This window comes from Fulmarus glacialis, unplaced genomic scaffold (assembly GCF_000690835.1).
Source record: "Fulmarus glacialis isolate BGI_N327 unplaced genomic scaffold, ASM69083v1 scaffold6010, whole genome shotgun sequence".
Classification (NCBI taxonomy): Eukaryota; Metazoa; Chordata; class Aves; order Procellariiformes; family Procellariidae; genus Fulmarus; species Fulmarus glacialis.
Genome location: NW_009185749.1, coordinates 53,149 through 65,875, shown reverse-complemented (window position 1 = coordinate 65,875; position 12,727 = coordinate 53,149). Strand labels below are relative to the sequence as shown.

Sequence of the window (12,727 nt, the reverse complement as noted above, 5' to 3'; positions counted from 1 at the left end):
CGTCTCCAGACTAACCACCCCCAGCTCTCTCAGCCTGTCCTCACAGGGGAGGTGCTCCAGCCCCCTGATCATCTTTGTGGCCCTCCTCTGGACATGCTCGAGCAGGTCCATGTCTTTCTTATGCTGGGGGCCCCAGAACTGAACACAGTACTCCCGGTGGGGTCTCACGAGAGCGGAGTAGAGGGGGAGAATCACCTCCTTCAACGTGCTAGCCACACTTCTTTTGATGCAGTCCAGGATACGGTTGGCTTTCTGGGCTGCGAGCGCACATTGCCAGCTCATATTCAGTTTTTCATCCACCAATACCCCAAATTCTTCTCCACAGGGCTGCTTTCAATCCACTCATCGCCCAGCCTGTATCCCTGTTTGGGATTGCCCCGACGTATGTGCAGGACCTTACACTTGGCCTTGTTGATCTTCATGTGGTTCGCATGGGCCCACCTCTTTAGCCTGTCAAGGTCCCTCCGGGTGGTGTCCCTTCCCTCTAGAGTATCAACCACACCATTCAGCGTGGTGTCATCCACAGACTTCCTGAGGGTGCACTCAATCCCACTCTCCATGTGCCCAACAAAGACATTTAATAATCCTGGTCCCCATATGGACTCTTGAAGGATACCATTCGTCATTGGTGTCCACCCGGATATTGAGCCATTGACCGCAACTCTTTGAGTGTGACCATCCAGCCAATTCCTTATCCACCAAGTGGTCCACCCATCGAATCCATGTCTCTCCATTTTAGAGACAAGGACACTGTTGTGCGGGACAGTATCAAATGCTTTGCACAAGTCTAGGTAGATGACGTCAATCGCTCTTCCCGTATCCACCAATGCTGTAACCCTATCATAGAAGGCCACCAAATTTGTCAGGCATGATTTGTCTTCAGTGAAGCCATGTTGGCTGTCACCAATCACCTCTCTGTTTTCCAAGTGCCTTAGCATAGTTTCCAGGAGGATCTGCTCCATGATCTTGCTGAGCACAGAGGTGAGACTGACCAGCCTGTAGTTCCCCAGGTCTTCCTTTTTAGCCTTTTTAAAAATGGAGATTATGTTTCCCCTTTTCCAGTCACTGGGAACTTCACCAGTCTGCCACGACTTTTCAAATACAATGGAGTACCAAGTATTTGTTATGGAAGTAATGACAATTCTAGCAATGATCACTAAAATGGAAACTACCCAGTGTGTTTTCATTACTTTTTGTTTTACTTTATTTGAGTGTCTCTTTTCTAATTGAAAATTGCATAGATATCAACCATATGCATTTTAACATTTCTCAGCTTTAAAGGCTGATCAAAAAGAAATAAATTCATGTTATTATGCAGTAGGTTGATGCCAGTTTGCCTGGGATGCCATTGCATTAAAAAGCAAAATGGTACCTTTTCTGTCTGAAACAAAGGAAAATCATGTCCGGGCCTTTGCCATTGTTTGTATTGAACTGTGTATGATTTAATCTACCACAGCCCTTACCAAGAAGAAATAACTACAGACTTCTCTGCCTCACCTCAAATAGTATACTTCTGCAATTCTAACAGATAACCATATTTGATGCGGAGTCAGAAGATCAGCAGGACGTTGATTTGGCAATTCTGACTGCACTCTTGAAAGGTACCTATCTAAAAATATGACCCGTTTTCATCTGACATACAGTCCCATTGGCTTACCTTTTCAAAGCAAAGGAGTAACATCAATGCGTGAGAACTGCTAGGTCCTTTGCTTGTTTCCTAGGTACAAATATGTCTGCTTCAGATCAGCTAGATTTGGCGTTGGCCTGGAACCGGCTAGATATTGCCAAGAAACACATATTGGTTTATGGACAACACTGGAAGGTATTACTATCTTTTGATTTTCACACTTTATTATGATGACTAATTTTCCATGATTTGCATTTATCAGACTTTAATTAAGGAATAGTTTGATGCTTGGAGTCAAGTCTTCTGAGATAATCATCTTTGATTTTGGAGAGGCATTATTCTTAAAATTGCGAAGTATTCAACTGCAGAGTCCATCAGATGAAAAATCAAACACATTTCCCCCGAGAAGAGCTGATATCTAAAAATGCTGTAGTTTTCTCTGCTAGCTTTTCCAAATAGTTTCAGTGGTCATTCTGGATATGTGTTCCTCACGCCTGTGTTGGCAATCATTGGTGGTCAAGGATACTTCATTGTAGCCCAGAGTGCTCTTTTCTCCAAAGCAGTAAACTCCAAAAGAGCGTTGCCTCTATTTTCCTAGCTCTAGACAGAAATATAAAAATCACGGTCCTTTATGGTGTTACCAGGTAAAAAAGAGGTAGAATTAACTATGGTAACATGGCATCATGGCATTATTTCAGATATTGTTTCTTAGGAATAGCTGCAATCAAGGCAAGCCATGATTTAGAATTGCATTAACTATATGTCTGTGAAGGAACTTACCGTAGCAATTGAATCAGTCCTATAAATTGTGTTTTTCAAGTTTTCAGATGTAATCTGGTATTTAAGTATAACCCTCCCTAAGTGAGTTTTTATGTGCATAATATGATTTTTATAGATGATAAATATAAATCTGTATGTGCCTCAGTACATGCTATTCCCATTTATTATGAGAGTAAATATTTTCTTCAATAAATTATATCTGATGCTCCCAAAAGTACTTTTAAAGTTTTCCCTTCAAGAATTACAAGGTTGATTTTTCCAGTCCTGAGTGCCTTTTCTTCTTTACAATGTAAATTTTGGAAAATCGATAGTGGGTATATTTTTTTTGAGTGACCATAGGTGGTTGTTTGACACAACAAGGGAGCTGACTTTATTGATCACCAGTCCATATTCTCCTGTGGTGTATAAGGCTGAATACATGGAAGACTCTGTCTGAGATGCCTACAATTGGCCATCCATGAATTAAAGGATTTTTTGTTGTTGTTGTTACCTCTTTGGGCTCAGTTCACTATCTGTGAAGTGGAGATGATCACGTCATGTTCTTGCACAAAACCTGGTAGAAATAAATGGTGTCGAGTGCCACTGAAAGACAAAGAAGGAAATTGCCGGTTTCATTTTCAGGATCTGAATGGTGTGTGAATAATAAGGGATGTGCCAAGCCTGGAACAATAAAGTTAGAACAAAATGTTGAATAGCTCCCTGCTAAGAGAGCATCATTCACTCTGAACTGAATAAAACTAAGCCCTCCGGGGAAACATAGTATATGACTGAGCAATGAATAATTGTATTCATGGTGATGAATTTTCTGACAACTTTTGAGTGTTTGACTGCATAACCTTAACAGTCTTTCTGTCCAACGGACTTTTGTTTTTATGGAATATGAAAAAGATTTGTGTATACACAAAGATGTGTGCATATTTTTGCCTTTATGATTTTTTTTACAATACCCTGTTATGTTTTGACTCTATGAAGAAAATGTATTTTTTCCAATGTCTTCTTTCATTGTTTTATAGCACGTACAATTTTTTATTTGTGTTTATTTATTTTGCTTTCAATAACTCTGCTGTGAACTGTTGATAAGCTTCGAAGCACATCTGTGTAAGATATTAAAGAAAGGTGGACACCATCTATCTTACTTCTTGAAATTCTATACTATTGGAATCAGAAAGAAGCATTATGCTTTTGCTATTTTTATCATTGAAGATAAATGTTGGCAAGGCCTGTGAGTCTGCATCATTCCTTTGCGTTTACATGAGAAGTGCAGCAGGTGAAACTTGCTTTGACTAGTGAATTAGTATAAATGATATAATAGAATCATAGTACCATAGAATAGAATCATAGAATCATTTAGGAAAAGATCTTTAAAATTATCGAGTCCAACCGTAAACCTAACACTGCCAAGTCTACCACTAAACCATGTCCCTAAGCACCACATCTACGTGTCTTTTAAATACCTCCAGGGATGGTCACTCAACCACTTCCCTGAGCAGCCTGTTCCAATGCTTGACAACGCTTTTGGTGAAGAAATGTTTCCTAATGTCCAATCTAAACCTCCCTTGGCTCAACTAGAGGCCATTTCCTGTTGGCCTATCACTAGTTACTTGGGAGAAGAGACTGACACCCACCTCCTTTCAGGTAGTTGTAGAGGGGGATAAGGTCTCCCCTCAGCCTCCTTTTCTCCAGGCTAAGCAGCCCCAGTTCCCTCAGCCGCTCCTCATAAGACTTGTGCTCCAGACCCTTCACCGGCTTCGTTGCCCTTCTCTGGACACGCTCCAGCACCTCAATGTCCTTCTTGTAGTGAGGGGCCCAAAACTGAACACAGTATTCGAGGTGCGGCCTTACCAGTGCCGAGTACAGGGGGACGATTACTCCCCTAGTCCTGCTGGCCACCGTATTTGTGATACACGCCAGGATGCTGTTGGCCTTCTTGGCCACCTGGACACACTGCTGGCTCATATCCAGCTGACCAGCACCCCCAGGTCCTTTTCCTCTGGGCAGCTTTCCAGCCACTCTTCCCCAGGCCTGTAGCGTTGCATGGGGTTGTTGTGACCCAAGTGCAGGACCCGGCACTTGGCCTTGTTGAACCTCATACAGTTGGCCTCAGCCCATCGATCCAGCCTGTCCAGGTCCCTCTGCAGAGCCTTCCTACCCTCAAGCAGATCAACACTCCCGCCCAACTTGGTGTTGTCTGCAAACTTACTGAGGGTGCACTCAATCTTCTCATCTAGGTCACTGATAAAGATATTAAACAGAACTGGCTCCAGTACTGAGCCCTGAGGAACACCACTTGTGACCAGCCACCAACTGGATTTAACTCCATTCACCACAACTCTTTGGGCCCAGCTGTACCCAGTTTTTTACCCAGTGAAGAGTACGCCTGTCCAAGCCATGAGCAGCCACTTTCTCCAGGAGAATGCTGTGGGAAACGGAATCAAACGTTTTAGTCAATAAAGAGATCTTAAATTGCTAATGTTAAATTTTGGTGGCTGTTTGCTACGTGACGTTTTCATTTGGTGCCTTCTGTTTCTTGGTGAAAAGGAGGCTCAGCGGAGACCTTATTGCCCTCTACAACTATCTGAGAGGAAGTTGTAATGAGGTGGGCGTCAGTCTCTTTTCCAAGTGATAGGACGAGAGAAAACAGCCTCAAGTTGTGCCAGGGGAGATTTAGATTAGATATTAGGAAAATTGCTTCACCAAAAGGGTTGTCAAGCATTGGAACAGGCTGCCCAGGGAAGTGGTTGAGTGACCATCCCTGGAAGTATTTAAAAGACATGTAGATGTGGGGCTTAGGGACATGGTTTAGTGGGACTTGGCAGTCTTAGATTAACAGTTGGACTCGATGATCTTAAAAGTCTTTTCCAACCTAAATGATTCTATGATTCTATGTGTATGGGAAATAATGAATAACATTTTCGTAGTCCACACCTCTTTGACACAGAAGATTTTAGAGAACTATTGTGTAGTCCCCCCCTTCACTCCTGGCTTTCCCAAGGTGATTATCTGTTCCATTTTTCCATATTTCTGACAATCTTTTCTGCTCTTCTGTGTACTTTTTTCAGGTCTTAAAGTCATGTTTTGGGATAGGCAGACCACACTGTATTCAGTATTCAAAATATGGGGTTCTTCATTGAGATATTTAGTGAAATAATTTTATACATTTTTCTATATTCATCTAAATATAAATTCTAATTGTATGCCTTTTTTACTTGTTTCCAACTTATATCCAACTTATATTCATGCTTTCAGAAGATATGTCTACTAGCATTTTTTCTGAGTTAATTTCAAGACTGATGTGCAGATAGTGTTGTTTCCCAAATGCACATTATTTCACATTTACCAATATTATATACCTGCTTTTTTGGCTGATTAGCCCATATTAAGAGATTTTTCTGTACCTCTTCCCAACCCGTTTTACTACGATGAGTATTTTTGTATCATCAGCAAGTATTGTCAAGTCAGTATTAAATATATGGGATTTTCTTGGTCTCTCACCACCATTAATAATCTTTTCCCCTACCATTTGATCAGTTATTAAACAATTGGAGGACCTTTTGCCTTGTGACAGCTTAATTTGTTTAGAAGTCCTTCAAAAAAGCCATCATCAAAAACTTTTGTGGGGATACAAACGTACCGTAACAATCAGACAGCCTTATCCTCATTGTCCCTGCCAAAATTCTGGTAGAGTTCTGATTTCATTCTACAAAATAACTGCCTTGGTTCCTCTTACTGTACTGTATTTACCCATGTTGCTATTATTGCTTTTCGTTATTGTAGTTTCATTATACTTGTCCTTACAAAGTTCTAACTGTACTGATATGCCATACTTTGACAACTTGTACACTCCTTTGTCTTTTTTAACAATTGGCATATTTTCTACCGTTTTCCATTCTGCTGCTAGAGGGGCTAATTTCAGCTATACATCAGTTCCCTAACTGAACTCTTAGGTGAATACCACCTGGTCCTGGCAATTTGCTGCCACTTTACAGATGACTTCTATAATCTCTTCTATTGACACTTCAGTTTGACACAGTTCCTCAGATTTGTCTGCCATAAAGAACATCTTTGATGTAGGACCATTTCTAACATGTTCTGTAGTGAGCAGTGAGGCAATGAATTAATTTACCATTTCTGCAATAGCCTTATTTCCTTGCGTGTTTCTTTCATATCTTGATCATCCTCTGGCCTTACAGATTCACTGGCAGTCCCCCTACTCCCACTCCTCTGCTTCTGATATGTTTGAAAAAGATCCATGTACCAGTTCATATCTATTTCAGTGCAATTGTTCAGCACCATTTTGAATGAAAAGTCATTGTCAAATAATATATTCTCCCCTTCAAGTAAGATGTAAAGAGCTCGTAACAAACAAGCCTTACATCTCTTGCTGCTTCTCCAAGCAAAAATTACATATATTCCTGAAAGTTTTTCTTTTGACTAAGGAAAAAAATTGTAAATAACAATAATTTCTTCATGCATTGTAAAGAAAGAAAAAAAAAAGAAAAAAAAAAAAGAAAATGCACAAACACATTTTTAAAGTTTGCTTTTGACTTAGTTGCTTTCATAATTAAAGAGGAACACCCCTTCGACTGTCAGGGTCTGCCAGTCCTGCAATTGTCAGGGTCTACAGTTTGTGCATGGTTATTGTGGTTATGTGTTCAAATTTTGAATTAGATATTTAAGCAGTAATTTTTAGGTGATTGTCCATGCAATCTTAGTATTTTTATGTCTATTTAAGTGTTTTAAGGAAACACACACATTTATGCACATATTGTGGCCATTTCTTTTTAGAACTCTGGTCCTAAAAGTTCAGGAGGTAAAGATTGTAACCAGCTGTAACTATGATTCTGTTTAAATGTCAGCTCAGTCTCAAATGGACTTCATAACAAAGAATGTCATTCTAGTAATTACCAGATGGCTGTCTAAACCTCTTCAGACACACTGTGAGCGCAAGGAATGACTCAAGGAAATTTAATACAAGAATGGTCGCTTTGAGATATTTCTGGGAGAAACACCAATAATTCGGGAACAGTTCACAAGTTTTCCTTTCACATGTGACAGTTCTGTAAGATTTATTGGTCATCTTTTAATATCACTTCTGCCAAACGTAAATATGTACATGGAAAGGACTAACTTCATGTGCCAAGATAGCACTAGCACCTGCCCCATTTTGTGCCAGAGTCCTCATTCTGCTCATCCCACTGCGTTTTCTGTGCATAATTTCAATAGAAATTCTTTGTGTGGATTTAGGAACATCATATGTCCAACTCCTTTGCTATTTTGCATGTAAAAATCCTCCTGAGCTCTGTCCCAGTGCCATGAGTAGAGTGCTTTCACCGTTTGGACACTGTTGTAGGTAGAGCTCTGCTTCTCGGTGTCTTTGAGAGAGTTTATCCTAACGCAGATTCTCTCTCATATTGGAAAAGAAGTCTGCTTTAAAGAACTTCAAGTTCTGTAGAGAGATCTTGAAATACAGTACCTTGAAATGGCTTTTGTCATATGTCAAAAAAGAAAGGCTTCCCTCCGCCCCCTGCATTATCATACATTAGCTTCTGAAGTGAATTAAAGAGCAGGGAATGTATTATCAAGAGTCTAGTTGTAAAGTTAGATTTGTAGAAGTCTCTATAGACATTGGGTTTATGGAGACTCAGTTTTACTCCCCATTTCTTGGATTTTTTACACTGATGCTTCCTCCAGTATATTTTTCTTTTGTACTGTGCACTTTAAATATACGTAAAGACAAATCATTGTGATAAAGAGATCCCTAGCTATTCAGGGATGTTTTATTTATTTCTGAAAGAAGATGATAATTTTCTAAGCTTTTCCTTCATCTCTGTCCTTCTGGAGGTTGGTGCCTTGGAACAGGCAATGCTGGATGCTTTAGTGATGGACCGTGTGGATTTTGTGAAGCTGTTAATAGAGCATGGAGTGAACATGCACCGTTTTCTTACCATATCTCGTTTGGAAGAACTCTACAATACAGTGAGTATTTGAAATCCCAGTGTAGAACTTTAGATAAGAATGCCCAGAAAGAATACTGTTTTTCTTAAGAGATTTGATAATTAGGCCACATTTTTATGAACGATTTTTGAAAAAAGTTGAAAATTAATGGTTTTTGATCATTTTTGGTTGTAATGTTGGATTTTTGGATTGGTGGCCCAGCTTTTTATTTTCGACTCATTGATGTGAACCAAACTGAGTAGTCACCTGAAACTCATGAGAAATATAATCTGATCTTAATCTGGTATGTGATACATGCTTCTCTTGCTGAAAATGATATGTTGTTTAACCAAAGTGATACCAACGTCTTTATAGAATATGTCAAGATTTAAGATAGCAGAGGTGTTGCAGATTGGTGTTGAAGAGATTTGTGGGGAGAGTGTGAGTGGGGAGAGTTTGAATCACAGTAGCTTATCCCGAAGATCTTTTAACTGCTTTCTTTTACTGTATTGATTTTCTAATGTAGAGTGACATGCTTGTTTACTGTCTTTTCTTTTCACACCACAGAAACAAGGGCCATCAAATCTACTTTTACATCACCTAGTTCGAGATGTCAAACAGGTAATAGACATAGAAAGGCTGGCAAGCAAAAATGGTAGCTTAGAACTTCAGTGTCCACTGGAATACTGCTAGTAGGTAATACAGGAGAATTTTAGGAATAGAAGTGATGGGTTCATTATTATGATCCTGTATCTACTAAATGGTTTTATCCTCATCCTGCTGATCCCCCTAAGCAATTAACTAGCTTACTACTACTGAGTGCTCCCAAGAGCCCTGTACCTTAATTTCAAAGCCAAGCAGTTCGTGTAGATCAGACTCCCTTTCTCAAGTTACTAAAGTGACATTATGAAGTGATTGTACAAAAAACTTAGTGAATTAGTACAGTAATTATGCTCATTGCTGTAAGGTTTTCTTTTTTTCCCCAAAGCTAAAAGTCCTTCCTTGTTGAGCGGTAACAAAAAGATACTGTGACAAGATACGATATTATTTTAATGTGCTGTATTGCCTAAGAGAACAGAAGGTGGCAGTGGATGACTACTGCATGGAGCACTGGCTCCGTTAGTAGTTTAGTGGCAGCCTTGTTATTTAGCTACAAAGGTAATTTATTTCATGTTTCTGTTACCTATTGTACCTCACAGCACTGCTTAGCCAGGAAGGGGTGAGCTGTTCTTTCTGCATCTAGTCTCCACTAGATCCAAAATTAGATTAATTGGCTAATTCTTTCCACAGTATGAATGCTAAGATAAAATAAAATGGTAAGTCTGACTGTTTGCAGAGTTCTGTGGTCTGAAGTGGTGGGATTTCTGGTATTTTCTTATTGTGGGTGACTTTCATGTCAATCCCATTGATGGTTCTGTGGATAGGTGTAGGGTGTATGGTCTCCGTAGCAAGCTATTTTCTGTGTTTTCCCATACTGTTGGACGTATTTGAGGTCTAATTTATGTGATAGATCTGGAAGATCTCAGTGTTGAAAATACATTGAACTTTTCCAGGCTGAGAAATCTGTCTTTCTCACTGACACTGAAGTGATTTGCTCCTTAATATGACCCCTCTCCTAAAACCTATGGCCTGGTTACATCTCAGGACTCTCTGGGAAAACTCAGGGTGTGATCTAAAGGGAAGCTTTTGGCACTTGAAATGGAATAGTGGAATTTAGGTAGAAAATGGGTGCACAATTTCAAAACTTTGTATGCTGTCGGGTAAGGTAAACTCACTTGGGACCTGCAAACAGGTCTAACGCTGAAAAGCCTTTTTCACTTGAGCTTCTGTAAGTATGCATAAGTGCTCTGTGAATGGGTTGTGCAGTTGCAGTCTTATTAAATATGGTAACACAATAGCTAGGACAGTCACAAGAGTGATGTAACCCTGGATTTCAGAATATTTTCTCCATTAGTGTGACCAGCTTTGCTGCTGCTACATTTGAATGGAGATACATTGCAGTCTGCCCTGAAAGCATAAAATACGCTTTTTAGTGCAGAGAGGTATCTACAAGTATAGGTAGTCAGAAATACTCGCCTAACTCTCAGTGACAGAGCTGGCAAGCTCTATCCTGTGAGAATTGCTTTTGCGCCAGAATGCCCAGCACGTTGGTGCCTTCTGTTCCCCAAGGCTGGGTGGCCTTAGCTGGATGTACTGAGTTTTGAAAAAAAACTCAGTCTAGTGAAGAAAATGACTTCTCACAGTTGGAAGGACATACACCACTAGAAATACATAGAGCCTTTGATCCCATCAATGTACAGGCCCATTTTCCACTTCCAAGAGTTGTGGTTTAAGGTTTTACCAATAATCTTTAAAATCTGCATGGAAGATAATCTGTTCTTGAGAGAATTTGTCACAACCTTGTGTCTTGGAAGAACAGTGGAGGTAAACTCCGAAGCAGTAGTGCTTTAAACAGAAGTAGTGAGAGACTCAGAAGCTACAGCTAATGCACGTTCTGCTGCTGTCCTAGTTGTCGTGAGAGTCTTGAGCATCTAGAAGAGATTACCAGTCTCCAGGAATTATTCTACAACATCTTCATTTTTAATTAGTGAACTAGTTTAATGAGCAAATCATACCATGCTGGTTTTCTCTTGTTATGAGAAGAAGATGATTTTTTATCAGTCTCTCTGGCTGTTGGTGATTAACCTGAAGAACCATTACCCTTACTGTTGAATGTAGCTGGTCTTGTGAAGTTTGCAGTATACGTCCCTGTACGATGTGGATGCTGTGGACTGTAGATGTCATACTTTTCAGGCTGAAAATGTGGATGTGCCTGCGTTCTCCCTCCTAGGGGAGTTTTGTGTGCCTAATGAATGTGTACGCTTTCCTGACAGATGCAGGAGTTCTCAGCTGCATCTTCTTCCAGACTTCCCTCATTGTACTAGGGCTCTGACATGGTTGAATGTTGCATATAAGAGCATCATGAAATGCTTGTGACATTTGGTATTTCAGAATACCCTTTCCTTGGATTACAAGGTATCACTGATTGATATTGGGCTGGTAATAGAGTACCTTCTTGGTGGAGCTTATCGGAGCAGCTATACAAGGAAGCATTTCCGAATTCTCTACAATGATCTCTACAGAAAACACAAGGTAACTTCTGTGAAATGGCTACCACTGGTCACCAAGAAAAGCCAAAATGTGACACTTGAAAATAGCTCAGGTTGTCATTGTGGTTGGTCTGAAGAGCATCAGTTAAATGTATACCATGCTTGTCTGTTTTATGAATCTCTCTGCCAGCTATGGGGAGCTTGCAAGTAAAACAGACAAATCCCTCCCCAAACTCCTCCCTGCCCCCCCAAGACCACAAGTGATTGTTGAATTAACTATTAGTTCAGTAAATTTACCTTTGTGTTCGGTAGCCGGGTTGTGTTCTTGTCTGTCATCCATCAATAAAGATCGACAAGGCTGTACCAACCACCATTTTCCCTTTTGCGAAGCAGTTGCATGTTTCTGCTCTTGCGACTTGAACCACATCACAGAAATACTGAATTCAGCAGGCATTGAACTAGACTTAGATCATGTTGGCATGGCATAGTGAAGAGCAATGTGGAGACCCCTGACCCAAATGTTGAGCAAATGTCTTATCTTTTAGAAGCAGCTCAGTGCTAGTGGCACATCTTCTTGCCTGGGCCAATGAGCTGTGTTTGCCTGGCAGAGCTTTTTCCGTGACGCGCTGGTCATCACAGGGGAAGTGTCATGCTGGATGTGCCAGGCTGCACCCATGGTGCAGTGGCTTTGCGTAGGCACAGAGTTGTGCTTGGACATGTGTGCCATTCTGCACCTTCTAGACACTTAAGGTGTTTCACTGTATGGCATCGCATTGTGCCATGTCTGCATATCAGTAGCATCACCTCTACCAACACACTGCCTCAGAACAACAGTGTGCAAAAATACTAGCACTTTTATTTTCCCCTTTGACTTTTCAAAACCAGTAACTTGAAAACAGCCTAAACTTCTCAATAAAGAAGTAGCCAAGTATCATTCCCAACATCACAGAAGGAGCAGATTTACTGCCTAAGAATTCTCCCTGGTTTTCGGAGTACAACTGGGCTTTGATTAAAGTATTTCCATATGTTAAAAAGCAAACAATAAAAACCTCTCATCCCCATGCTTTCATGACTAATAGAAGAACCTCAGGGTGATCAAGGAAAATGAGAAGAAATAATGAACACTGTTACTTGGAGTGAATAGAAACACAGTGGCAGAGCTTCCTGTGTGTCACTGGCTTAATGCAATGCTTAAAAAGAGATATCTGAGCAGTTGTAATGCTCTTCACTGTATCCTCATGAAATATGACAGTAACAGGGATGGGTGAAACCACATGATCATATAACTAGGAACTGC

At 40.4% G+C, this 12,727-nt stretch overlaps 1 protein-coding gene across 1 annotated transcript in view; it reads left to right on the top strand.

Annotated features, from left to right (window-relative positions):
* TRPM6 (transient receptor potential cation channel, subfamily M, member 6) overlaps window positions 1-12,727 on the top strand; it is a 65,480-nt gene that overhangs the window by 10,223 nt on the left and 42,530 nt on the right. Inside the window, exons 8-12 of the mRNA XM_009577052.1 lie at window positions 1,529-1,601; window positions 1,722-1,822; window positions 8,249-8,383; window positions 8,909-8,962; window positions 11,333-11,473. Of these exons, the coding sequence (XP_009575347.1) occupies window positions 1,529-1,601; window positions 1,722-1,822; window positions 8,249-8,383; window positions 8,909-8,962; window positions 11,333-11,473 (504 nt within the window). The remainder of the gene's footprint in view (window positions 1-1,528; window positions 1,602-1,721; window positions 1,823-8,248; window positions 8,384-8,908; window positions 8,963-11,332; window positions 11,474-12,727) is intronic.